Source organism: Sturnus vulgaris, chromosome 12 (genome assembly GCF_052056855.1).
Source record: "Sturnus vulgaris isolate bStuVul1 chromosome 12, bStuVul1.hap1, whole genome shotgun sequence".
NCBI lineage: Eukaryota > Metazoa > Chordata > Aves > Passeriformes > Sturnidae > Sturnus > Sturnus vulgaris.
The window spans coordinates 15,502,160-15,529,345 of record NC_142254.1 but is presented as its reverse complement, the minus strand read 5'-3'; the positions used below and the strand labels follow the sequence as shown (position 1 = coordinate 15,529,345).

Here is a 27,186-nt window from a genome sequence, read left to right as displayed (position 1 = left end):
CCGCGCCCTCCTCCTCCTCCTGCTGCAGCCGCCGCCCGGCGCCGCCATGCCCGGCCCGGCCGCCGGCAGCCGGGCGCGGGTGTACGCGGAGGTGAACAGCCTGAGGAGCCGCGAGTACTGGGACTACGAGTCGCACGTCCCGAGCTGGGGGTAAAGCGCCGTGCGGGGACCCGCCCTCCGTCCCGCGGGAGGGCCTCAGCCCGTGGGGAGGGTTTCCTGATCCCCCGCTCCCGTGCCCCGGTGTCCCCGGGGAAGTGCGGAGGGGGAGAGGCTGGGAGGGGACCCCCCCTCCCCGGCCTGCTGCCCTGTTAGTTATCTGCTCTTCCCCCACCGCCGCCTCTCTCCTCTTGGTGCCCGCAGCAATCAGGACGACTACCAGCTGGTTCGAAAGCTCGGCCGAGGGAAGTACAGCGAGGTCTTTGAGGCCATCAACATTACCAACAACGAGAGGGTCGTCGTGAAGATCCTCAAGGTGAGTATCCCGTTGATGATATAGAGGCTTGTGGCGTCTGGGAGCAAGAGAGAGAGGAGCTGGGTTAGTGGGGCCAAAGAACTATTGAATGTCTTTCTTCACCCTAAAACTCCTGTTTTCTCGCTAAGGACATTGGGATGGTGTGTTTGGAAATGGATTTGGTGTCTTGCATGCTGTAGTGATGTTTTGATGTCTCCACTGCTCCTTGTCCAGCATAGCTCAGAGCTGAGAGTTCCTCTGGTGGGGGAGAGCTGTGAGTCCTGACATTTGAACAGCGTTGCGTGTTCTGCCTGTGTTTGGCAAATCGTATCTGGCAATGCCTGTCTAAAACAGCCCAGGGACTGCCATTTCAACTGGAATGTGAAGCCTGGAGGGGGGAATCCTTCTGTTAACCTCTAGACAGCCGGCATGTGGCCTTTTCAGAGCCAGGCTGTGGGATGCTCAGCAGTTAAAAAAGCACCAATATTTTATATTCAGTCTTTTATAGGATCTGATGTGGAAAAGAACTTCATCACAGTCAGACTATGGAAACTTGAGGGGGCTCAAGGAGACCTACCAAAGTTTGGCAGTGTTGGTGACCTGTGTGCTGGTGTGATGACCCTGGTGGGGTTGGGCTGTGGGAACCTTTGTGCAGCACTGGGAAGTTGTAGTGTGGGATGGCTGAGTACAGGTTATACACTGCAGGGCATGTCTCAGCATATTTGACACTGAAGCAGAGCTCACAGCGAGCTGTGCTAGCTGTCCTAGTAGCACTCTGTGTTGGTGATCTTGGGGCAGGCAGGGGAGTTAAGACAGAGATGAAAGGTTAGAGTTGCAGTATGTTTGGTTCTGGCTTGGCTGACACTTGTGGCTGTCACTTGTTGGACCAGCAACACTTGTCACTTGTTCCCCAAGAGCACGTGGGAGCCAGGCCAGTGTCTAACCATGGGTGTCCTAAGAATTTGGGCACACATTCATCCACAGTGTGCAGGAGGGTCTGAGCTTAGCGTGCCCCTGCAGCCACTGAGAAGAGCAGCTTTCCAGGACATGCATCTCTGCAGGGCTGTAGCCTTAAGGCATTCACTAGATCCACTCGGATAACATGTCTGGCTGTCTCTGCTGACATTCCCACTCTCTCACTGTGTCTGCTTCCTTGGGATCTGCCTTAGCTTCCCAAAGAACTTGTCATGGTTTGTCCAGCCAGCACTCTTGGGAAAGGTGTGATCTTCCATCTGCCTCTGGGAGGACGCACACAAACCCCAACTTTGGCTATGGGCAAGGAGGTGGCCAGGTGAGCTGTTTGGGAGAGCCTCTGTGGCTAAGCCTGACATCAGGGCAGAGTGGAGAGGTTCATTTGTCCTTGCCAAGCCAGGTTCCTCTGGTATGCTGTTTATCCCTCCCCCTTCTTTGGATGCTTTTTGTGGTTTGGGGTTTTGTCTTTTTTAAAGCAGATGCAGGCAGGAGTTTTTGCTGTGAGTAGTCACAAGTGGCAAGTGCAGAGCTGGATTTTACAGCAAGATGCCATGTGGCTGGCCTGGGGAAACTGCATTTGTGCATGCTGCTCTGGAGCCCTTGATGGCCTCTTCGGGACTGCTGTGGTTTGTTGAGATCCTAGGTCTTGTCCTACATAGAAAGGCACCACAAGGCTGAGAGGAGGCTGCAGGGAAAGTCATCAGAAACCCTGCTCCTTGCCTCTTCCCAGCCCAAAGAGCCTCCCCTGGAGCGATGCTGCTCTTCCTGTGGCAGCTGAACTCTGTCACGTCTAGGGAGCCTGTCAGCCTTGGACGGTGAGTCAGCTGGCAAGAGTCATCTCAGGGCAGCTGGGTGCTCCTTCTCCTTGGGGCCTGAATGTGTTGCCTTAATGCCCTGCAAGCAGGAGACTGGATTGTCCCAGATTTGAAGCGGATGGTGTTGCCACTGGTTCCCCTGGCTCTCCCCACTTGCATTAACATGCAGACAGCATTCCTGTGAGCGAGCAAGGAAAAGCAGAAGGTCCAGATAAATAAAGATGAACTTTCTCCTCAGTGGAAAGTGGGTCAGTGAAGAGGGAGTTTCAGAGCACCACGTTGTGTACATTATGAAAACCTGTGAAGTGTGGCAATAACATCACTCTACTCTGTGGAAAGTGCCTCTGGTTTCCTGTAACTAGACTCAAAACTTAATTGCAAACATAATTGCATGTATCTACAGTGGAGCCTTAGCAAAGGGTCTGAGTGTCTGTTTCTCCTAACTGGGTAAAAATTTGGATTCTGTGAGATGAGAAATGCAACCAAAAGTCTTCAGGTTTTTGTGTGATGCAGGGATGGGTCAAAGGGAAGTGCCATGGTTGGGCAATGGATGCAGCAGTTTAGCACAGTTGCTCCTTTCTCTTTAACATTTTTTGAGAGTACAATTTATGTTAGGTGTTAAAATGAGTTTTAGCAAGAGTCACTGTTTTAATATCTCAGCTTCGTGGGAAGTCACTGGTGTGTCTTCCTAGCCTTTGGTCTTTGAAGCAGCTTGTCCTTACTGAGCTCAAACTAGCACATAGCAAGTACTTCCCCTGCTTTGGTGCTGTACTACCTGAACATCTTGTACCATCTTCCACAGAGGTCAGGAAATTTTATCACCCTTTGATGCAGAACTGAGCCACAGAGATTTCCTGTGTGACTTTGGGCAAGTCCCTTAGCCTCAACAAGCTGAGTCTAGAGCATAGGTCCTGGTTTAGTGCTGCATGAGGGAGATAACTGCTCTTCCTCTTTGGGCAGCCACTCGCCTGGTTTGTTTGTAAGTGTCCATAAGGCTTTGGACAAGGCCAGGGAGCTGAGGGCTCTGGTTGGTACCACAGTGCCCTTGGCCTCCTGGGCTTGCATAAAGCAAGGTGTCTTGTTTCTCTGGCCAAGTACTCAGCATTTCCTACTCTAAGTACAGGGCCAGGCCTAATCCTGCAGGAAAAAGGGATGTTGCTAGTCGTGGTCATAATGTGTATCAGCAAAGGAAGAGAATTAAGATCGTGCAAATGGCTATGACATTACCATTTCCTGGATCAAGTGCCTTACAAATACGATGCTCTTAATGTCACTTTTCCTGGGAAAATTCTACAGCTCTTTTTTAAAAAGGCAAATGAAGCAAGCAGGTTGCTTCTCACTCCACTGCAGCAGGACATCAGGATGCACTCTGTAGGGTGATGGTGTGTGCAAAGCAGTGGGGCAGGAGCCTGGTTTGCCACACAGACACCCCCTGCCCAACACCTTCCAGAAGCTTTTATCTTGAGCAGTGAGGCAGAGGACAACTCCCCTCCCCTTTTCAATGTCTTCAGGAAGCAAAGAGTGAGAAGGGTCTCAAGTGTGGGGACTCTGCCCTGTACTGACCTTCCTATCCCTCAGGCTAGTAGGGATGGAGTCAGCCAGCAGCTGTGTTCTCGCAGTCCCTTGCTGGTGTTGGAGGTTCCTGTGGGCTTTTTGATCTGGCTGGCCTGGGTACAGCTGTGGCCCAGCTTCCTGCCTGCCTTGGGGCAGCCCACACCAGGAAGGGGGAGTGTGTGAAGGAGTTCTGTACGTGCTTTTGTGTCTTGCTTAAATCTGATGCTAAGGTTTGCCTCCCAGGATGAGGCCTGACATTCCTCAGCATGTACAGAGGAAGTTTAAGACATCCTTGTTGTCAACATCCAATGCAGGTATCTAAAGCTCTGCTCTTCCATATCTTACCACACAGAGGTTTTTGGTGGACTGCTGAGGTCAGTCTGTGCTGTCTCTTTGATGAACTTCTCATTTTATTTTTTTGCTAATGCAGCTCCAAATTGTCTCCCAGCATACCTTTAAAGTGAATCCTGAGTTCTGGGGTAACAGTGTTCCTGTAGGATGTGAACAGTGTTGCAAGTTGCCACTCTAAAGGGCAAAGGATAACTTTCCACATTGCTTGTAACTGCTACAGGTGATACCTTGTAGTGAGAATGATGCTGTTATCACGAGCCAGCTGCAGTTAATTCTGGTGCTGTTGGCTGTACCACCTCCCAGTCTCCTGTACTGCCTCCATCCCTACTGTACCTCCTCCATGGGGATGGAGATTACAGCATCCATGTTGGCAGGTCTCTATAGGAATCAGGAGTCATCCTGCTTTCCTGATGCACCTGTGTGTCCATGTGTGCTCTACTTGCCTGCAAAGCATTAAACCCATCAAAAAGAGGCTGTTTTGTCTCCTTGTATGGTTCCTCTGCATAGGCACAGCATAGGTGGAGGTAGGGGAAGAACGCTGATTCAAGGAGAGGGACCAGTGAGATGGAGGTCCTGCAGCAGTGATGAAATAGCCTTTTTCTCCTTTGGTGGCTTTTGTCCCTCTGTGCTGAGTCCACACACTAGAAATTTCAACCATGTACATGGTTTCACAAGTGCATTCTTGTTTGTTTGGCTTTGTTTTTCCCCTGTTCCCCCATTTGGGCTGCATGAACCCTCCAGAGCTGCTGCTTATACCAGGCACTCTTGGAAGATCCTGCCAGTATTGAACTCCAGTTATCACTCCAGTAACTGGAGAACCAAGTAGTGATGGTGGCTCTGGTAAGTTTTCTTCTGTCTCTACAAGCTTTAGAGCCCACACACATCAGCTTGTTCTACAGGGGGCTGAGATGACTCTCATGCTGGTGTGCAGAAGGGATTGAACAGGGAAATAGGATTGGATGCTGTCGGTCCCTCAGGCTGGAGCTTTTGACTGCCTCGGTGACCTTCCACTAAAGCCGTTCAATGCCTGCTCCTGGTAACTCTCTGTGTCTCTTGCTCCTCCTGCATTTGCATGCACTGAATCGGCTCCCCCTGGCCCACTTCCTCCTCTGGCAGTCTTGAAATGAGCCCTTTTGCAAGAGAGATGGGTACACAGCTCTTCTCTTTCCAACACCAGTTGCCCACAATGAGCTTGGCAGAATTAGCTGCTAGAGTCCAGCCTTGTGTGAGCTGAGACCAACTGGGACAGTACTGAGTGTCTTGCAGAGGCCTGGAGATGCAGCTGGGGACTCTCATGGTGGTGGTGTAACACCAAGTAACTGATGAGCTGCAAAGCTGCAGTTCCCACGTGAAGAAGGGTGAGATACAGCATTTTGTCTGTTCACAGGAGCCTGAAGGAATGATTCCCATCCCGTGGAATGGTGGTGGTGGAGATAAGGGCTTGGTCCCATGTGTCTCCCTTTTAGTTGACTGCAGAATTCTTAATGTATCATGGGCAATTCTGAAGCCCCAGGAGGGTTGTTTTGGGGTGTGCCATGTTGGAACAAAAAGGATTCTGAAGGAAAGAATGAACCTGCCTTCAGAACAGATGCTGGGATATTCTACCAAACTTAAGTCTATTTTATTTAACTAAAAAAGCAATAGTACTTTTGTAGTTTCAAGGTATGTTTTTCTCCCCTCTTTTCTAAAATTCAAGAGCAGCTCACAAAAGTTTGAATTCCCACAATGGAAGTGGTAAAATGCAAACAACCAACAGAACGTTAACATTAGTGGGCTCCTTGATTTTGTAGCTCTTTGGAATACGATTATTTGGTTTCCCAGCTGATGTCTGGCAAAATAAGCAGAGCTGCTCTGAAGCCAATTTTCCTATTGAGCAATTGGTGTAGGGCTTTATAGGCAGATTATTGTGATCCTTTCGATAATACTTGCTAGAGACAAATGAGCTTCAAGTGCCAGCTTTTAAATGTTTAAAGCCTGTGATAGAGATGCTTCTCGAGCCTTTCACTGGTCCTGAACGTTGTGTGTTCAGATCTCCCTGCTTGTTCACTGGAAGCATCGTTTTATTTCCAGGCTATTTAGGCTTGGTGAGCAAAGAATTGATTTTTTTTTAACGAGGTGGTGGAATACATTACTTGAGTTTCTCATGGATTTGTATCTTTTGGCTGCTAAACCTTCCTTCCTGCTGTGCTAACCCCAGTTTTGTTTCAGAGCACCTGCTGGGCAAAACCCAGCACCTTCTGGGATTCCTTCAAAGCAGCACGTGTGCTCCTCAGCTGGCAGCGTGTGTGCACTGCCAGGCTGCCTGCTCTGGGCTAATGTAAAATGATTTTTATGCTTTGGATTTAACTCATATTTCACATGCCTTCCTGGTCACTGCTTTTCTTTCACAGTGTGAAAATGCATAGAGAACATTGAATAGCAAATCTAATTTCTCTCTTTGCTTGAGTTCAAGCAATGGGTCCTCAGGTTGTTGGGGAAGGCTGGAACTGGAGCATCTGACAGAAGAATGTACTCCCTTTGCTTTAGAAACCAAGCAAAAAAGATGTTTAACCAGGCAGCCATTTATTCATTCAAGACAGGAAGTGATGGTTGCAGTCCTTTATTTAAAGGTTTATTTTAGCAAACAATGTTAATTCTTCCAGCTGCTGTTTGCTGCAGCTGGACTCCTTCCCTGCTTACAAGTTTACATGATCCTGTGGAAAATGACCCAGGATCTGTTCTCTTGGTCACAAAGAGGTGTTTTCTTCTGGATCTACCTGACTGCAAAGCTTATGGTGTGACATTTTTCACCTCTGCAGAGGGATAGTTTTGCATGATGTTCCCCAGCCTTTGGGCAAAGACAGTTGGGATAGCCCTGGTCACTGTCACTGCCTCTTCTGCCTGACTTTCAAGTGGATTGAAGCATCCTTATCCATTTGGCTGGTAGGGTGGGAAACCTGCAGCCACCAAGGTGGTTGGGGATAGTCAGGTGAGAGCTGCTGGGTGCAGCAGAGACCATCCTCCTGTGGCTGGGGGTCATCTTGTCCCTCTGCTCTGGGCACTCAGCAGAGTGGACAGCTGTGAGCTCTGTGTTTTGTCTCCACAATCTACAGCCAACTCACTTCCAGTTTGTCTGAGGAAGGAAGCAATTTTCTGGGAAACTGGAAAACTGGCTTGTGCTAGACAGTAATGTTGTTCTGAGGGTACTGATGCAGTTGAAATAATTAAACCCCTCCCCATGTAGACACGGTTAAACTGAGACATGTCTTTTAGCCTGGTTTCCTATGGAAACGAGTCTTATGCAATCCTGCTGTTTGTCAGCCTTTCTCCCCTCTCCTCCTCCCAGTAGTTTTTGCACTGGTTGGCCAATTTCAACCAAATGCGACAGAAGTCTCCAAGCTGTCAAGTTTGTACAGATTTCATGGAAGTAGGTGTTTGCACAGAGCAGAGGGACTGTGTTGGAGCCCCTCTCAGAGGGGAAGGCTTTGACCCATACTGGTCACTGGAGAATCCCAGCATGGAGGAAAGCTTTGAAATGCCTCTGGCGTGGGAACAGATGGAGTTGGAGGCTGTACCTGTGTAAAACATTGCCTTGCAAACACAGGCAGATCAAACTCAGGAGCAGTTAATTTTGTCAAGGTGCCTGCTCCTTGCCTCTGCTGGAAATCCCCCTCCCAGTGCAGGAGGAATGGCCTGTGTAGGAAGCACAACCTGAAATGCTGCTGTTCATAGCCTGGTTTAATAAAATAGCCTTAAAATGAGTATTGTTAAAAATGGCTGCAAGGGCTAGTGTTTTAGAAGCTATCCCTGCTGGGAGAGGCAGATGGTTGGAGGCCATAATAGCTTCAGTTCACATTTAATCCATGTGTGTTTGGAGTCAACATCCTTGGAGAGACAGATTGGGTGACTCTGAGAGACAGTTGTAGCAACCCAGACTTAATCCTGGTGCGTGGCTGATATGCTGCTGCTGGCCTGTGGTTTCAGCAGTACTGGGCTCTGGGACATGAGGGAAGTCAGCAGAGTTTCTCTGGTTTGAACAGTTACCCCCAGTGCAATGCTGGCCATGTGCTGGAGTGGTTTGCACCAAGGTGTTTGACTTGCCAGATGCAAGGGCTTGGGATCAGTTACTTGGGCTTGGAACTGGTTACTAGGCAAAACCAGAGCCCCAGTGCTGTGCCCTTGGGTAGCACACGGTGTGTGCAGCTGTGGCTGGAGGAGTGGGGTGGGATGTGTGGGTAGGAGGTGGTGTGAGGCCGGGTCGGTGAAAACTGTGCAGGGCAGGGTGTAGGCCAGCAGTCACCACTGAAATGGGGAAACTGTCCCCCAACATTGCTGTCTCTGAGGACACTCCTAGGCAATAGCTTTTCCTCTAAAATTGCTTCAGCCCGTGGCATTTCTTTTGCCTTGTTTACCTAGTGGTGGAAAACCCCACTCTGAGCGCTGGCTCTATGCAGGGAGAGCGTCTGAGGATGTGCTGCTTACAGCCCTGCTCTGAGCACGGCTTCCCAACCCCAGCCCTGCCTGGAGGCTTCTGGGGCCCTCATCCCAGCTCACAGCTGATATGGGGATGGTGTGGCCAGCCTGGCCAGAACTCTGCAGTCCTGCAGCTGAGCAGGAAAAAATGCAAACAGCAAGGGGCTTTTAACTCTCCCTCTTGCTGAGTGTTCACCCAAGTATCTTCCCTTGGTGATGTCAGAGAAGCTGTTGGTGGTGATTATCTGCAGGCATTTCACGAAAAAAAACCCAACTTTCTTCTTTCCTTTTTTCTAAAAGTCACTGATTTTCTCTACTCTAGTGTTTTAGGGTGTGATGGGTTAGGATAGATTTCTGATGGAGATAACTTAGAGCATCATCTTCCCATCCTGCAAAAGGTAAAAGAAACATGTAGCAGTGACTGGAAGACAACAGCTTCTGCCTCAGTCAGAGCAGTGGTTTCTATGAAAGGAGAAAAGGAAATCTTGGAGGGAGAGAGGCATATCCTCCCCTGCCTGCATCAGCATCCCTGCTGATGCAAAAGGCCCCTGAAATAACTACAGTACAAAGGAAAATGTATTTCAGATTAGGCTTTGGGTCCTGTTGGCTGTGTTCAGGGACTGTTTCAGCTCCCAGGCAGGTGCAAGTGTTGCAGCAGAGAGGCTGTAAGGCATGTCTGTCACAGCCAGGCCATTCAGGGAGTACCTTCAGCATGTCACTGCCTCAATTTCTCTTTGAAGTTCCTTGGAAAACAGCTTGTGTGTGCATCTGCCTTATTGGACAAGCAGAGTAACCAAATTGCATCCTCTAATTCCATCTTGGCCTTCTGGTAATATCTGTGCATGTGGGTGACACAAGGGCAGTGTCCATCTCCACACTGACATAAATTTAGTTCCTAATGAAGCATCCTCTTCTCAGGTTCCAAAATGTAGCCCTCACTCTAGCTGGTTTACATGTCCCTTCTCTGGCTGATCCTCTCTTTCTCCAGTGTTCTGTGGGTGCTGCCCTGGGGCTGTTGGTCGCCCACTCCCCAGCAAGCCCTGCCCCACATTGCTGCAGCTCTGACAGCTGCCATGGCCTTGCTGCCATTTTCCACAGTGGCTTTATGAGGTGCTGACGCTCCCTGTGCTGGCATTGGTGTTATTTTTGGCACTTTGCTTCAGGCTGAGATTCTCATCTTTTGGCTTTAAAGTCTAGCTCATGCCTTTTAACTTGCAAGAGGAGAAGAGCAAGATTCGAATCTGAAGGTTTCAGCCACCTGAAGAGCCTGGAAAGACAGCATATTTTATCACTTACATAAACGCCATATTTTCCCACTATATAAAACCTTCTGTTCCTTTTCCTCTCTGCTCATACATTTCTGCCGGGGTCTGAAATCAGGAATTGCCTTGGATTTGCCTATAAGGGGAGTTGTCCCATCAGCACTCTGTGGCCATCACAGAAGTGGGAGATGGCAGAGGTGAGGTGGTAAGCACGAGCTGTTGAGTTCCCATGGCTCCTTGTCCTTCACACAGACATCTGCTAATGTGTGTTACTTTGGGAAGGTGCCTCATACCTTTGCCATTCCTCATCACACCCCTCCACACACACCAGACTCAGTGCCAGATGATGAATGTTTTTGAAAGCTAAAAGTCTAGAGAGGAGTATTTTCATCAGCAGCCTCAGAGATGGGGCTTTACCAGCAAAGGGCTTTACCAGTCCCTGCAAGATGTCTCTGCAGTTCTTTTTAGTGGTACTTGTGGAGCAGGAGGGGATGTTCCAGCTATGGAATGAAGAACTGCTAGACTTGGTGACTTGCAGCTGGTGCTTCCCACACCGGTCAATAGCCTAGGCTCATTAAGAAAGCCTCACCTCTTATCTGCTCTAAACTGCCTTTCCTTTCCAGCAGGCACAGAGCTAGGGTTGTCCTGGGAGTGGATGAGTTACAGAAATTATCATTTGCATTGAAGTGAACCACTGGATCAGCAGAGTGTAAAAGCCAGCCCAAGCTCTGAGCCTCTGCCTTGGGAGCAGATGTTCTTTGTCACTCTCCACAGGGGGATGTCCAGAGAAAAGCTTACTTTGCAAAGAGGGCTCCTGAGACTGAGCAGATTAGAGGAGGAGTCAAAACTGTTTAAAATGTCTTTAGGCTTTAAAAGTAATCATGATTATGGATGCAGTGACATGCAGTGCACTTGGCTCTGTGCATTTGAGGTGGTTCCAAGTGAGTCACGGCAGTGTCTGTGCTTACAAGTAATCTTGGTGTTGGAGACTGTCAGGTTATAATTTCATGGGATTAAAGTACTCGTTGGGAAACTGGTTGAAAAGTGAAAGACTGGTTAGTGCTGGTAAACAAAAGCAGAGGTAGGTCCACCATGCTTGTCCTGTGGCTCTGAGTGCACAACATGACTCAGTATGCTGAGGTTACCACATAGCAGTCCAAGTCTTTTAACCACAGTCACTGGAGTCATAGTTATGTTTGTCTGCAGTGGTTTGATTGTCCTCCTGATGTGTGGGAAGGTTTCATGGATGAGAGGGAAATCCTAGTTCATGCAAGGTGTCTGTCTCCTCTTTGGTGCTAAAAACATTCCCATATGAGGGTGGGAGCAGAGAGAGGAGAGGAGGTGATGTGTTCCAGTCAAAATCAGTGGCATAAATCAGTGTTAATGTGTGAAAGGACTCTCACTTCTTATTTCTTTTGTCTATTTAAGCCAGTGAAGAAAAAGAAGATAAAACGCGAGGTTAAGATTCTGGAGAATCTCCGTGGTGGCACCAACATCATTAATCTGATTGACACTGTCAAGGATCCGGTGGTAGGTGCCTGTGTTGGGGGTGTGTGCTGGGATTGACTTCCCACCAGCTGAAGGCATGGGCTAGTTGGTTTGGATGGGCTCCTCTTCCTTTCCGTGTTCCCCAGACTCTTCAGCACCCCTTCTCTGTCCTCCATGAGTTGCCACAGCTGATGGGGGAAAGTTTTGAAGTCCTACAAATTTTCTGTAAGAAAGCAGAGCCTGTTGCCTTCTAGCTTCTGTCTGGCATCTGGAACCTAAGTACCAGCCAGGGACACTAAGCACTTTAATCCTTCTGGTTGCTGTCCTACCTACCCAGTGACCAGCAGTCTGCACTGCCACAATTACCCCATTCCTGGGGAGTTTTCTCTGCTGGCAGCTGGCTGAGGGCTGTGACCCCTGGCCTGCTGGCAGTCCTGAAGAGGAAATGCTGCTGCAGTGTTGGGAGTCCTGGCTGACCTTTCTCCTGTGAGGAAGGCTGGGAGACCTTAGCTCCTGGTGACACATTTTGCTGCACCTAGTACTCTCTCTGTTCCACGAGGAGGGGAGCAGTGCTGGCCAAAATGCTGAGCTGGTGCCCACGTCCTGCTCCCACCTTGCTCTCCCTAATGAGGGCTGGGCAGGAAGCAAAGGCTTTCTCAGGTCTCTTGGAGCCAAAGTCAAGTGCGTATTTTAAACCATGACTTTCTCTCTCTTGCAGTCAAAGACCCCTGCTCTGGTGTTTGAGTACATCAATAACACAGATTTTAAGGTGAGTTTGCCTGAGTGTGGAGGAGGGAGGCTTCCCATTTCTGTAAAATGCTGTGTATTTCAGATAATCCACAAGAGCTGTGGGGGGAATTTAGAGTTTTCACAATTGTCAGCTTCACTTTTCTTTCTCCATGTAAATCAGAAACCTGTTAATGGCCTCTAGATGAAAAGACATAAAAGGTTTGTTTACTGAATGTCCCAACTCTGAGAAGTAAGGTCAACAGGTTAGATATTCTTACTCCCCTCTCAATTTAGTAATCACTGCCGTGCTATATATTCAGCCCAAGTTAATCCCTGAGCTGTGGTGCTCTGTTTACAGCAGTGCATTTGATGGAGCTGGTGACACTGATTTATTCTGAAATCCTTCAGACTTGGGGACTGTGGGGTGGCAGAGACTGGAGATCTCATCTCCCACTGCCACTGGTAGTGGGGGATTGAACATCCTTGAATACATCTCAAGAGATTTTTTTCCTCGTCTGAGGCTGCAGCATGTTCCCTGGCTCTTCTGATATCGGGGGGCTCCAAGGGATATACTGTTCCCAAAATGAGGGTCCTTCTGAGTGCAGCTACAACTGCCTTTGCTTCCAAAATGCTTCTAGACAAAAGGGATCTATAATTAGCAGCCACACCTATTTTAATGGTATCTTTGCTTCCCCTATGTGAGCCTTTACCCCAAGTCATTAAGTCAGTGGTGGAGAATTAATTGAGCAGTTGCCATTAGAAAGCCAGCAGTCATCTCTCCTGCACCATTCAGGGATTTCTTTCATTTCATGTTATGGGATGGTGGTTTTTACTTCCTCTCTGTCCTGGATCATTATGTAGTTACAGATTCTGTAGGAAGCAGATGTACCCAAACACCCAGAGAAGAATCTCGGGCTGGTGTTGGTTATAAAGGAGGCAGCTGGTTTACAGACCAGCTCCTGCAGCCCTGCATGTTGAGGGGCAGCACATGTAGTTTCTGTCCCTCTGGGGAGGGCCTGGTGAGCTGGATGCTGCTGGGTGGGGATGTGTGTGTGTAGCCAGAGCTGCAGCCATGCTGCAGTGGAGGTCTGAGTGCTATTTAATCTCATGTAGAGATACACTGCAGGAGCCACAATAACAGCAACTTGCAGCAGCACCTGCCCTGACAGCTCTGGGCAGGCAGAGGAGTGTTGCCTCCATCAAGTAAACAGCCCTGAGATGAGTGCTCTGCGGTGACCTTTCAGGGCTAATTAAAGCAGGTTTGGTTTGCCTGGGTTTTGTTGACATCAGCTGGGCTGTGCCAGTGCCTTGTGTGTTGAGAATGTGCCCCTGTGCTTCTCCTGTGACCTATAGTCTCCTTGTAAGGCTAGTCCTAGAACTTTCTATTTAGTGACTTTTTAATTATTTCACTGATTTTTATTTTTAATACATCTTACATTTTATCTTGAGATAAGCTGCATTGCCCAGGCAGTGGTACACCTTGCTGAGGATTGCTTTGTGTGTCTCCAAGTCAAAATGTGATTACACCGCTCTGTCGTGTCCTTAGAGGAAAAAATTATCCTCAAAGATATCTCCCAGAAACTGAAATGTGTCCATGAAGTGGAGTACCTTGAGGCAGCGGTACCTTGAGGCTGGTGGCCAGTAGGGACTCTTAACTGAAAAATGCTGGCCTCAGAGTCCATGGTCCTTTGGCCATCCTGGCCACATGGAGAGCCTGGCACTGCTGCAGCCAGTGAGGAGCATTGGACTAGCCACTGCAGAAGTGGCAGTGCTCTGCTCTGGCTGTTGCATTAGAAACAACTCCATGAGCTTGCAGCAGACTTTTCTAGGCTCCTGGGAGAAAGCCTGGCTCCTCGGGGAAGTCCAAATTCACAGCTGTACAAGTCCAAGACAGAAAGTATTGATGCTTTTGATGCTGATTGGTACAAGGCAGGAATAACTTGTCTTGGGAATGCAAGTGTGTCCCCAGGGCATGCAGTGTGGCTTCTTGTGTTCATAGCTTATTTGTAACCTGAATTTCCCTAGCTGTGTATGGGGTGTGTGGGTTGTTTGATGCTCCACTCCCATGAGCTGTCTGCCTGTTTGAGTAGGTTCTTGGGGCTGCAACTAATTGCAGATTATAGAGCTGCTTCTACTGAGGGTGCCAGTGGGCGTCTTCTTCTATATAGAAACTCTCAAGGTGTCTCTTCCCTTGCTCTGAAGTGACAAGCAGAGAGTATGGAGCATGTGAGACCACTTGTGTTGGAGGTCTCACCTTGCTCTGTACCTCTACACATGAAGCAGCTGGAGAGCACCCAGTTATTGTCCCCTCTGCTCCACAGTCCTTTTCTCCCTGGGCAGCCAAGTTCTGCTGGAGTTGAGTGCCACATGAGCTAATCCAGGTGACAGGGACCTCTTCTCTTTGTTTGGATATGACTGCTGCTGATATGCCCATCTCTGTGTAGACATCTGGATTCAGCAGCACTGATGAGAACCAGCATCTGGCTGGCAAATCACCTTCAGGGTGTGTGAGGGGTTCCCAGGGCAGTCTGTGTGGCTGAGGGCTGTGACCTGCTGGCAGCCCTGCAGAGGAAATGCTGCTGCAGTGTTGGCAGTCCTGGCTGACCTTCCTCCTGTAATGAAGGCTGGGAGGCCTCAGCTCCTGGTGACACGTTTTTCAGGCAGCAGGTGGTTGCTGACCTCTCCACAGGATTTTATTTTTCTCTGTCCTGTTGGCAGTAGTTGCTCACAAGCTTGGATGTCTGCTCAGTTGTCTCCTTCCTGGAAGTTCCCTTCCTCCAGCATTACTATTTTTTGCTTTGGTGCTAATACTTCAACCCCTTTGCCTGTTCAAATGGCAGAACACTGTTCATGTCAGTGCACCCATGGAAGTGGCTGCTGGGTTTCCTCAGCTCTCTGTGCCTGGGCAGAAGCTGCAGTTCTGTGGGGTCTAAGCTGTGGCTGTGGATAATCCCAGATCAGAAGCACAAGCTTTTATTTCACTATTCTTAAATGATGGTATAAACAGGAGACTTAGGTGATACCTCCCCAGAGGTGATTACATTTTCTTAAATTACCTGTCTGGGTCTCTTCTGGAAGTGACAGCACCGTACTTGCTGGGAGGATGAGCTGGAGCCAGACTCGATATGTATTCTGCTGTGTGAGGACAGCAGCTTAGGTACAGGGTTAGTGTTTCTCTTCAGTCCTGCTGCATTACTTGTCATCTGAGAGCATTCAAGCTCCCACAGTAATTTGCCTTAAATGAAAGCTGTGCTGCAGAGACACATGCAACTGAGGAACCATCAGTGAAATTAAATGTCTTTTGCTAATTGGTTCCAAATTAGAAATGAGACGTCTGCACTTCAGCCACTGTCAGCAGTCACGTATTTTGGAAACGTACCTGGTACTGTGCCTTTCATTGCCCCAAAGAGGAAAATCCCTTAGGAAAGAAGGGGACAGAGACAGGTCTCAAGGAGCAGTTCTGGATTAGATTTGCTCTAGCAGGTTTGGAGCTGAAGACAAGATGGGTGAGAAAGATGAGCAGTGGAAGGTTGCTCCAGGATGTTCAGCCAGATGGGATTGTGGGTGCAGTGGGCTTTTGAGTCAAGTCTCCTACTTCACCTGCACTTTGGTGAATTTTCAGGCCCAGTTGCTGCAAAATATGTGCACGGGTTTTATCCTTGTACATCCAGGATTTGTTTAAAAAATGGTTGTTGCCCTGCATAAGCAATGCAGAAGTATAAAAGATTCTCGTCCCTTGTGTGGCTGCCAAGACTGGATGCTTTGGGAACTGTTCTCCTTTTCTTTTTTTCACTACTGCTGCTGCCCTGCACCCCAAAGCAGTGTCTCTCCTCACAGCCACCCTGTTGCTCTGCAGATGCTGCTTCCTGCACGTAGCCAGCTGTGCTGCTCACTCAAGGGAGAGGAATAAGCATTTAACTCCTGTCAGCCCCATGGTGGGGGAAGTGTCTCTGCCTCCTTGGGCACTAACAGGATTCGTTTATGATTGGTTATGTGATGTGTGCCAAAATATCACCAAAAGCTGGAGAGGGGCACTAGCTGCCTGTGAGTGGGTTTAGCCTTTTTAGTGCTCTGTATAGAGAAAGGAGACCAGCCCAGGTCTCTGAGGCCTTGTGGGATCCTGGGTGCTGAGCAGATGTTTGAGCTGGGTCTGAGTGATCCCCACAGTGATGTCTCTGATAATCCTACTGCACAGAGGCAGCTGTAAGAACAGAGCATGGGGCATGTCTGCAAAGGAGGTGTCTGTCCTGCCCTGCTAGGCTGGGCAAAAGGGATTTGGAGCCCACTGTCAAAGCCTGCTTGAGGCAGCTGCTCTGCAGTGGAAGCCTTGGCTCTGTCCTTCAAAGCTGTCTGCATTCACCAGCTGCCTGCAGGGCTGAGCAGGCTCCTGCAGGGACTGTTCCTGTGGTGAGCAGAGCTGGGCACTGCTGGCCACATTGCTGGCCTTGGCACTGACAGAGGTCAGTGGGGCTGGGTTTCACAGGCAGCTCTTCTAGAGAAGTCTGTTTAATGCTTTTTGTCCAACAGTGTTGGGGCTTATCATGGCCCAGTGCCGAAGGCCATGAGCCAGAGAAGCAACAGCATTGCTGGTCTGAGAAGAAAGACACTGGTGACCTCCCTTCCATCCCCTTCCCACTTAGAGGCAGCAAGAGGCAGAGAGCCAGGGAATAGGGAAAATGAAGTCTAATCTTGTTATGCCACTGCCTTTCCTCCCTCCTCCTTCCCCAGGTGCATTGATGTTGCCAGGTGAACAGGACAATGAATGCCAGAAAGACGTGTTTTACACATTTCTTACAGTGTTTGTGACCTAGAAAGCCATTTAAACAGACTTCTGGAAAGGCTCAGCTGTCCTCTGCTGGCCCTGTGTCCTGCATCAGTTGTGCACGAGTCAGGAAATCCATCCCTGCTATGGCTCTGTAGCTTGTGGCTATGTCTTTTTTGCTCCCTGCTCACTTGTCTGCTTCACTGGGTTGCTCCAAAGCGTTAGGATCACCCCAGCTCATGAGAATCCAATGCAGTTGTGTCCTGGAGGCTTTAAAACTGTGTGTGTGTAAGTGACACTCGTATGTTTTCAAATGATTTCTGATTTTGGGGCTGGGGCTGTTTGGAAATGGCCCTCAGTAAGGCAGGAACCTAAGGATCTCAGATGGGCCTGGAGGGGATCCAGGGCCAGAGCTGCTTTCTTGGGGTGTGAATTTCAATCCCTTTGCTCTGGGATTTTTCCTGAAGCTGCCAAGTGGTGCCTGTGATGGACAGTGGGCTCCAGCGCTGATGCAATTGGTGATTTGTCTGAGCTGTGAGATGATCCTTGTTTTTAAGAAAGGGCAGAGAGGTCTGGTCCCACTGCTGCCCTATGAGTGTCCTTCCTTGCCGTGCCCTGGCATCTTGCCTTGCTTTCCCTGGAAGAGAGAACAGCTCAGCAAGGTTGGGCTGACTCTGCAGCCTGTGACAGATACAGAGCAGAAGGGCAAATTTGGGGCCAGCTGTGGCCTGGTGTGGGGGCAGCAGGATGATGAGTTTTCCTGTGATGGTGCTGGTGGCACAGGGCAGGTTAAAGTGCCCCCTGCTCTGTCACTTCCACATGAGCAGCCACAGAAGGACCCAGGAGAGTGGTGGCAGTGAGCACTTCCCCACAACTCGAGTTGTGGTCTCCTTGCTCCCACAAGCATTCCTGTGCTCTTCAGTTGCATTAGCCTTTATCCTGGGGTAGAGGAGAGCCTTTGCTGGCTCTCCTCTTTGTGCTTCCCAACCCCACACTCCTTTAGATTGATGTTTCCCTCTCCCTATCACACCGTGAACACCTGGACACCTTCCCATGTGTTTCCAGCCCGCCTGCTCTGAATGCTGCTGTCAGTGCTGACATGCAAAATCATCACAGTGACTTGACAACAGAAAGAAAGTCACAATTGTCTGTGCCTCCTCCAGAGCTTTTGCTCTGTCCCCCTTGGACAGACAGCCTGCCCATCTCCTGCTGGAAAGTTGTGACAAGTCTGAATGATGCCAGTAGCATTTCACAGGAGCTCCTGCTTCTTTTTCTATATTTCCTGTCAGGTCTCAGACCAGGAGAACCCTCAGGAATGGTAGCATTCTTAGAGAATCTGGAATGGGGTCAATGGTTGGAGGCAGGTGTGGTGCAGGAAACAAAACTAATCCAAATCTGGAGTATTTACTTTTTCTCTCTTTTGTTTTTTTTCTCCCTCCCCAAATCTGTTTCAGCAACTGTACCAGATCCTGACAGACTTTGATATTCGGTTTTATATGTATGAGCTGCTTAAGGTGAGTGGCATTGCTTATGGCAGTCTGGATGGGGAGACCAGGAACAAGAGTGGCAGTAGTGGGGCTCGTGGAGCACTGTTGCTAAGAGGTTCTCTTGTGTTCAGTGCAGAATCCAAGTCTCATGACTTGGAAGGTTTGGCAAGAGGTCAGGTTACCTGGGTTGTTGCTGTGAGGTATTGCAGCCAACCTGGGGGCCTTTGATCACCTCCAAAGAGTCTGTGATTCTCTGAGGTCTGAAGTGTTTGTGATTGTGTCACCAGGCAGAGCTATGCTTGGTCTCCCTGTGTCTCTTGAACCATTGGGTTGCTGTGAGGAAAATCAGCTCCCAGAAAACCAGCCAAAGCCAGGACAAGGCCTTTGAGGCAGGGCTGGGGAACCATGATGCCAGGGAAAGTGGAAGAGAGGGATTGGCAGCTCCAGGCTTTCCTTTGCCACAGTATTCAGATGCAGCCCTAGAAGGTGAATTCTGCCCACTAATTATGCCAGCTGTTACATGTAACATCAGTATTTTCCTTTGACACCTCCCAGCCAAAGCTTTCCATGCCCCTCTGATGAAAGGTGAGGAGTGCCCTAAATACCTCCTCTTAACTAGCCTAGCTTGCACTTTCCTGTGGAAATTGCCTCAAGGAGCCATGGCAGGACTGTGGGATGTGCTGTACTGACTGTTGGGGCTCTCCAGCTGCAGGACAGGGGAAGCAGCAGGGCACAAGGGAGAGCTGAGGGTTTGACTGATCCCAGGGCTGTTCTGTACTGACCTGCTGGAGCAGCAGCTTGGCTGTGTCAGGACCTAACAGGGCCTTGGCACTTCTGGGCTGGCACTTTGCAGCTCCCAGGCTTCTGGAAATGAGTGGGACAGGCTAGGAAAGCCCTTTGTGCTCCAGGACAAAGGATGACTGAAGGAGACTTCCTGAAACAGATCCAGTGGGCTCAAGGGAGACTTTCTTCTCTGCAACCCCACCGGTTCTTCTCTGCTTGCTCACCGGTCTGCAAGGGAAGGACCTTCCTACCGAATGCTGAGAGTGAGCCTGAGGCAGCCTGGGATTAGGATGGGAGGGGTGATGAAATTTAGATGATCCTTGAGCCTTGGCAACACAAGACACTGGAAGAGCTTCATCCCTGGAAGCAGTTTGTGTAACCTGTTACAGGTGTCCTGGACTGGAGAGCCAGGACCACTGTTTGCTGTGAGTCCTGTGGGCTGTGAGGCCACGTGTCACTGCAGGGCTGTTCTGAGGCCTTGCTGTGGTGAAGCTGTTGCCTCCTTGCTTCCCACTGTGGCACAGGCCCAAGGACAGCGTTGTTTCCCTGGCACTGATGTCTTGGATATTGAATGACTACCGGCTGTACCCTCTTTCCATGCTGCTGGAGATGTCATAGCATCTGATAGATGTTGATGGATGGATCTCCCTCCCCTTGGAGATGGGAAAACAACATTCTCACCCCCTTGCTCAAGGGAACAGCTGCGTTGGGGGGGCAAGTGGTGCAAGGTCATGGAGCTGGGGAGCTTATATGTGGTCCTGCCTACAAGCTTGAAGCAACAGCTTTGCTCTCCCTCATGTGCTATCACTTGCCTTTTTTAAGTGCAATTTGGCTTAAATCAGCAGGGCAGAGGTGACTTTCTAGCTTGAGTGTGTTTTGGGACACAAGTGGAAAGCCTCACTGGAAGGCCATAAAACTGCATGCATGTAGGAATCATTCCCTTTCTAGGGAAGAGAGCCTGACCTAGGAAGCACAGGGCTACCCAGGTTGGAGCACTGGGCTTGTCACCAGGTGGGACATCTCTCTGTATTGTGTTCTTCAACAACTCTGCAGGGAACACCTGTGACTGCATCAAGGCACAAGGTCCATACAGTCTTGTTGCCAGCTTGTCACTTTATCATGTGCAGCATAAGAGCTGAAACTGCTCGTTTCATGTGCCAGGGTTATGGCACTTCTTGTGAACTCTTGCTTCTGGCTGAGAACTCTCTGTTACATTGGTAATGTTGTGCCTGTGGTTACAGCCATGTCTAATATATGTGTGTGTGTCTGCCAGGCCCTGGATTACTGTCACAGCATGGGAATCATGCACAGGGATGTCAAACCCCACAACGTCATGATAGACCACCAACAAAAAAAGGTACTGTGACACCAGGGCTTACAAGCAGGGGTTTTCCAGGGAAGCTTGAAACTCTGCAGCCTCTGTACCTATAGCCCTGGCAGCTGCACACACTCCTCTAACCTTTCTTTACTGGCTCCCCTCCACCTGTGCCAGCAGCAGGAGATGGTCAAAATCCCACAGGGGAGCACCTCAATGGGAGTCTATGGCTTCCTCACTACTGAGGTGTGCTGGTTAGACCGCAGGAAATGGGCAGCACAGGGGTTTGTGCTGGAGTTTGTTTCAGGGAGCTAGTTGTTGGTCCACAGGTCCCTCTCTGTCAATCAGCAGTGGCTGTACAGGCAAGGCAAGGTGTATAAGGAAGGGAATCTCTTACTGGAATCCTTCCCTAGTAAGCAGTAATCTCTGCAGCTGTAGAGATGGTCTGCCTTGCACAATGTGCTGAGCCCCTCCTCCTACCCCATTTTCTGCTCTCAGTCCCCAGGTAAAATCAACACTGCCTTCTAATCAGTGGGATAAGACTTTTGCCTGTTCCCTAGTGCTCAAGGACCTAGTGGTGCTGGTAAGGAGCCAGCTGCCCAGCAATAACAGTATGCTTGGACTCAGAAGGCAGTGGAGCTCTATGCTGGGCTTTGCCCCATCAGCTGATGCTAGGGGAAAGGGAAAAATTTGATCAGAGAACTGCTGAGAGCATCTGCTGTCCACAGAGGGCCTCCCTGGGCTCCACGGTTGCATCAAGGGATTGAGGTTTGGCCAGTGTGGCTTCACCTCCTGGCTGCTGACTCTGTGTCCCTATTGCATGTTCAGCTGCGGCTCATAGACTGGGGTCTGGCCGAGTTCTACCATCCAGCTCAGGAATACAACGTCCGTGTGGCCTCTAGGTACTTCAAAGGACCAGAGCTCCTTGTGGACTACCAAGTAAGAGTCTGTCTCCTCCTTGCTATCCAGTGATAACACTTGTGGCTGCACTTTAGCCACCTTTGGGTTGTCTGGTTTTGCCTGTCAGGGCATTGCCTGGGTTGGAGAGAGGCTGGCTGTGAAGTGCAAAGGCTGAGGCTGCCTGTGCTGGTGGGGAACCAGGCTGTGGTGAGTGTGATTTTCTGACAGCTTCTCCTTTTCTCCCTCAGATGTATGACTACAGCTTAGACATGTGGAGTTTAGGCTGTATGCTGGCAAGCATGATCTTCCGAAAGGAGCCCTTCTTCCACGGCCAGGACAATTATGACCAAGTAAAGACATTGCTACCTGGCTTACTTTGTGAAAAGTTTGTCCCCAGTTCATCTCTGTGTGGATAGTGGGGAGGCTCTGGGGATGGGACTGCCAGGCCGGGAGGATGCTGCTACGTTTGGTTAAGCCATCTGTGATTTTGCTGCCATGTGTAGGAAACTTGTTTTCTGCACGTGTTGCAAAAGCAAGTTTCAAGGGAGAAACTCTTTCTGTCTGGGATGTTTCCAGAAGGAGGGCTCTTAGATTTGGGCAGCTCTGCCTCTGCAAAAGAGTGGTGGGCTGCCCTTCTGCTCTCTGAACATGCCTTTTGTTCCAGCTGGTTCGCATCGCAAAGGTCCTGGGCACAGATGAGCTGTATGGGTATCTCAAGAAGTACCACATAGAACTGGACCCACACTTCAATGACATCCTGGGCCAGTAAGTGGAGAAGTGAAATGCTGCCTTTTTTTTCCTTGTAAGCACAGAGAGGGAGATAAACTGATATCTGTACCCTTGAGGCACTCTCAGCAAAGGCCTGCTCAGTATTCTGGATAACAATGCTGCTTGCAGGCTTCACATCTAGCTGCTCATGTCATCTCAAGAAGTCACTGAAATTCAGGCTCTTTCCTTTTGTCTCTCCCATGATTCATGAGCCATCCCCTAGTTTTCTCTCCTGCTTGTTCACGTCCGTAAAGTGGAGGTGTAAACACTGCAGTTAAGTGTGGGCTGAGTGGCTCAGAGTCTTCCAGTTGAGATTTCTGTAAAGGACAAGTGGAATGGATGGAATGGTGAGGACAGCTTCTGTGAGGCTGGCTGGCAAGCCAAAGCAGTTCTGGTCCCAAGGGTGTCACACTGCTGCCACATGCTGTCATGTTGTCTAGTCCCTGTAGACAGAAGGGAATGTGCAGTGTTGTGCCTTTCCTGGCACAGGAGACCCATACAATTGTGCACATAAGGAAGAGGGTTTTCCACCTTTGGCAGGTATTTGCTGGGCAGTAGCTTGTGCAAGAAGAGCTGTGGGCTGTTTATCACAGCCAGCTATACTCAGAAGTGGCTGGTGGCAGGTGATTGCCATGGGACATCAGGGTAGTGCTGTGCAGTGACAGCTAGTCCCTTTGCAGGCATTCCCGGAAGCGCTGGGAGAACTTCATCCACAGTGAGAACAGACACCTGGTCAGTCCTGAAGTCCTTGACCTCCTGGACAAGCTGCTGCGATATGACCATCAACAGAGGCTGACTGCCAAGGAGGCAATGGATCACCCCTATTTCTGTGAGTCTGTGGAGTAGCTGGGGCCAGCAGGGATGGAGTTGTGGGGGTCAATTTTGGCTTCCCACTCTGCAAAAGCCTTAGCAACTCTGTGGGTTTTGAGGGCAGTTTCTCTGGAAGGATTTGCCTGGGTGGAGCTTCCTCTTCATTAAATACTGTTTCCTTTTCCTGCCTGGTCTGTCTCCTGCAGATCCAGTGGTGAAGGAGCAGTCCCAGCCCAGCTCAGAAAATGCTGTGCTCTCCAGTGGCATGACAACAGCACGATGAGGACTGGAAAACGACGGGTAATTCAAGATGTTTACAAATAAAAGCAAAACCTTCGGTCACACAGTGAAGGGAAAAGAACCAAGGACCCCCCCCCTACTTCCCCTCCCCTTTATACTCGGCAGAAATCTAACCTTGGGGGGGGGTCTTAAACCTCAGTTCCTCTCTGGTGGTTGTGGTTAATGTAACTCTAACCCTGTGGTACCAAAGCCCTGGGCAAATGGTCTTGCAAGAGCTAAATATGTAGTGATATCCCCAGGGCTCCACACAACTGATTCTGGTTCACATCTCTATGGATCCTTCTCTTCCTTCTCAGTCCAGCCTTCCCCACTACGCTGGTGGGGACAAATTGGTCGTTCCACCATCAGCCCTTAGCATGCCTCTTTCTAAACTTGCCTTTCTGACTTGTAGACTCTGAATGAACCAAATTCAGGCTGGGGGTCAGCAGGTGCAACTCTGTTTTGAGGTCCAAGTCTTTACTGCTCACTCTGGGCTTGAATTTGGCCCTTGAATTCCAGTTTCAATTGTGAATGCCAGGGTAGTTGGGGGGAGGGAGGGGGAGTTCAACAAAAAACAACCCACAAACCCAGCAGCATCTCGGGATTGGTTTGGAGCATTAAAACAAAGGCACTGATCCGAGTTGCTGGGGAGAGGAGATCCCCCCCCTCCAGTGTGTTTGACAAAGGCTCGCTCTGAGAAGAAACTCAATAGACCTGCTTTGGAAACTTGTGAATGTGAGGGCTGCTCTTGTGGCAGGAGAGGGGAGGGACTATCTAGACTTTCCCACCGAGCTCAGGAAAGTCAGTGTTGCAAGATTTCTTGTGATAGGTGTGCAACCACGTACCTCATGACGTGGCTCCCATGAGAATTCGTGCCAGACGCAGACTTGTGCTAGAGCACAGCTCTGGAGCGGTTCAATCCAGCACCGCAGGATGGAGGAGTGGAGAGGAGGCCGGGGAGGAGAGCACAGGGAGGGGGGAGGATCAACAAACAGCGGTGTCAGGGCGGGGGCTGTGCAGCTACTGATCCAGGCCTTGGGATCCCACGCAGTGTTTTAACAAAGTCAGCCATTTGTTGAATTCTGGGGTGCCGATCCTGTTGGGGGGTGGGGGGTTCGTCTTATGGGTTCTTTCATCAGATCCCTCGATGGCTTTATAGCCCCACAATTCACAGTTGCCTCCTCTACTTGTTCTGTGTGTAACTTCATCAAGTGGTTCTGGTGACACTCAAACCTAGACGCTGGAGATAGTGTTTTCCCACCAGCACCTAAACACAGAATTTCCTTCTGCGGCATTGTTGAAATAGTTAATTTTTTATAAGGTTGCAATGTTTCTATTTGAAACATCTGTTTACATTCCATATTCCAATAAAGTTCTATTGGCATCGACAGCAGGTCAATCCATTTGTATAATTCACTGAAACCAATAAATATCTATACGTCTGAACGTCTGCCGTCTCAAATCTATGGGATAGCCAGAAGGCCTGAGAGCTGGAGGCCTTGTCTCCTCCAGGAGGGCAGGTCAGCTCTTCCAGCCCCTCTTGTCTGTGGTTTTTTTTTGGGATTTCTCACTCAGTCTTTGGTTGCAGTTCTTCCTGCTGTCAGCCCTGAGCGTTTCTCTGCAGCAGATTGTCTCCACTGCCACGGGGCCGCAGAGGAGGTGCGAGGGTTTGGGCACAGCATGGGGCTCAGCTCTGGTGCTCCACTGGCCTCAAACAGGCACTGCCTGAGGGACAGACATGACTGCTGTTACCTGGTGGGTCAGACCAGGTCCCCAGTGCACGGCTGGAAATCAGGGTTCTCCACCTGTATACCCCCAGGCTCTTCTGCTTTCGGCCTGGGTGGATGGCTTTGTCTAAAGATGTGCTGAGTAGGGAATAGCAGTTTCCTTCACCTGGGGATGTGGGGACTGTCCTGGGTGTCTGGGCTGAGGAGCAGCCTGTGGTTGCTGCCATCCTGCAGGGCCTCACTAACCTTTGCTCTCCTGCAGAGGCTGCTGAAGGCATTGGTGAGTGTTCCCAGCCCTCTCCTTGCCTCTGCCCACCCTCCTGGCTGCCTGGCCTGAGGGCCAGGGGAGTTTCTTATGCTCTTACGCTGTGCCAGTACCAACAAGGTTGGTTTGGGGTTTTAATATCGAGTTTTGAAATGATTTTAAATATCTGTTGAATTGCTCCATTGCGAAGTGAATGTTTCTCATGGCCTGTCCAAGTTGCTATGGGAGAAACTTTTCTGTTTTCCAGCTCTTGTGTGTTGGCATTCCCAGCATATAGAGGGGCAAGGCAGAAGAGGTGGGGAGAAGAAAAATGGGTTGAGTGGGGGAACTTGGATTGGTGAACACGGTTGACCACTGTGTATGAGTGTGCTGCATATAAATGCTTGACAGCGTCTGAACCTGATGGTGAAATTTCAAGGTGGTGCTTGGAGAAGTATCTATTTTGAAACTTGAGTCAGAAATGCTTTCCTGGTACCCTCAAGCAGAGGAAGAGAGTTGCTCTTCCAGAGACTGAAATGGCTTTCTCTGGTTGCAGTAAGTAGAGAGGCTGGAACAACCTGCCCCTTATCTCCACATCCCTACCCCAGCTCTAGGGTTGGAGGAGCAGTGGCAGATTAATCCTGAAGGGAAACAGGAGCTGAGCAAGAGTAGTCTGGAAGCAAGGAGGGTGTGGAGTCTCCTGATCTCAGAGCAGTGGGGACATTTGACTGCAGCTTGTGCCAGTTCATCTCTGCAGCCAGTGGCTCTTCCAGCACTCAGAGCAGGAAATCCTTGTCTCTTCTGGACCTTAGCAAAGCATTCTCGTGGCTGTAGAGACAGCCAGGAGCTGGGGAAGAGTGCTTTGTCCCTAGGAAGTTAAGAGGACTGGGGAACATGCATCCTCATCTGCTATCTCCTGGAGAAAGTTAGGAGAGTCCTAGTGCATGTTCCTGGCCTTTCAGCTGGCCTGGCTCCAGCTTTCTAGCAGAGGTAGAGCATGGGTTTGGCTGAGTGCCTTGTAAGAGGAAAGGCTCAAAACTGAGCCCCAGCAGCCACTGAGGGATGCAGTTGGAAATGGATGCAGTAAGCAGCTTTGCCAGCTTGACTGTTGCAAGTGTGCTGGGCACGATGGGAGCTTTTAGTGGAATTATGGGAGCTGTTTGTGGTAGTGGAGGGAAACTCAAAACAGCAGGTCATGGAAAAAAAGGTCCAAACGTGTGTCTGGCTGTCCATGACAGTTCTGCTCTGCTGGACTGCATCTCTCTCTTGCCTTGCTCAGCCCTGCCTTCCTTTCTCGGCCCTTCCAAAGCAGGCTGAGGTTCCCCTGCTGTCCCCACATCGAGAGGGCCATGGCTGGGGGTGGGGTGGCAGACATGGGGCAGCGTGCCCAGAGGAGCTCCGTGTTGAGCTGGCAGTGCCCCGCAACGCTCACTTCCCTCCTCCCGTCTCTCCTCAGGTCCGATGCTGTTGCTCCCAATTTTCCATAAGCAGAATGAGAACCAAATCAAACGTCCCATCGGCGCGGTAGAGCGACGGCGGGCGGACTGCGCGGCGTGGGCAGGGCTCAGAGCGGGGCACACGCCTGGCTGGACGGCACTCGCCTCGCTATGACCGCAGCCCTTCCCTCCGAGTGTTAAAGGTTCTTCTGCCTCTGTTTCCTTGTTGAGCTCTTCCTGACCCAGAAAGTGTGGAAATGTGAAGGGTGTGCAAAGCAGTTGTTGGTTAGTCGTTCCTTCCTCTGTTCCAGCTGTTCCCCCCGACCTCTGATGGACCATGGTTAGCCAGCTTGTGCCTGTCTCTTCCAGGACATGGGGGTTGCAGGGGATGTAGTATCGTGATGGACAGTTCTAGACTATAATTAAAAGAATTCTATATTGTTGAATAAAAGTTTTAAAAGAAGCATGTAAGGAGGAGTATTCAGTGGGGAGGGAGCTGGAGAGTGCTGGCAGAGCGAGCTGTTCCCTGTGCCCAGCTAGGACAGGCTGGGTGAGGAGATCAAGAAAAAATTGTACTAAATCAGTGTGGGCAGAGGCAAAG

General features: G+C 50.0%; 1 protein-coding gene across 2 annotated transcripts; it reads left to right on the top strand.

Annotated features, from left to right (window-relative positions):
• Positions 1 to 27,048, top strand: CSNK2A2 (casein kinase 2 alpha 2). 2 transcript variants are annotated; one of them, XM_014889034.2, is made up of 12 exons: positions 1 to 150; positions 361 to 472; positions 11,286 to 11,387; positions 12,064 to 12,114; positions 18,291 to 18,350; positions 20,380 to 20,463; positions 21,250 to 21,360; positions 21,570 to 21,671; positions 21,986 to 22,086; positions 22,770 to 22,918; positions 23,106 to 23,199; positions 26,606 to 27,048. In XM_014889034.2, the coding sequence occupies exons 1-11, from the start codon at positions 47 to 49 to the stop codon at positions 23,180 to 23,182; spliced, it is 1,053 nt and encodes a 350-aa protein (XP_014744520.1). In that variant the 5' UTR covers positions 1 to 46; the 3' UTR covers positions 23,183 to 23,199; positions 26,606 to 27,048. The 2 variants fall into 2 exon arrangements, with proteins under 2 accessions (XP_014744520.1, XP_088028184.1); XM_088172058.1 differs by lacking the exons at positions 18,291 to 18,350; positions 26,606 to 27,048 and having other exon boundaries at positions 23,106 to 23,326.
• Positions 27,049 to 27,186: the final 138 nt, after the last annotated feature.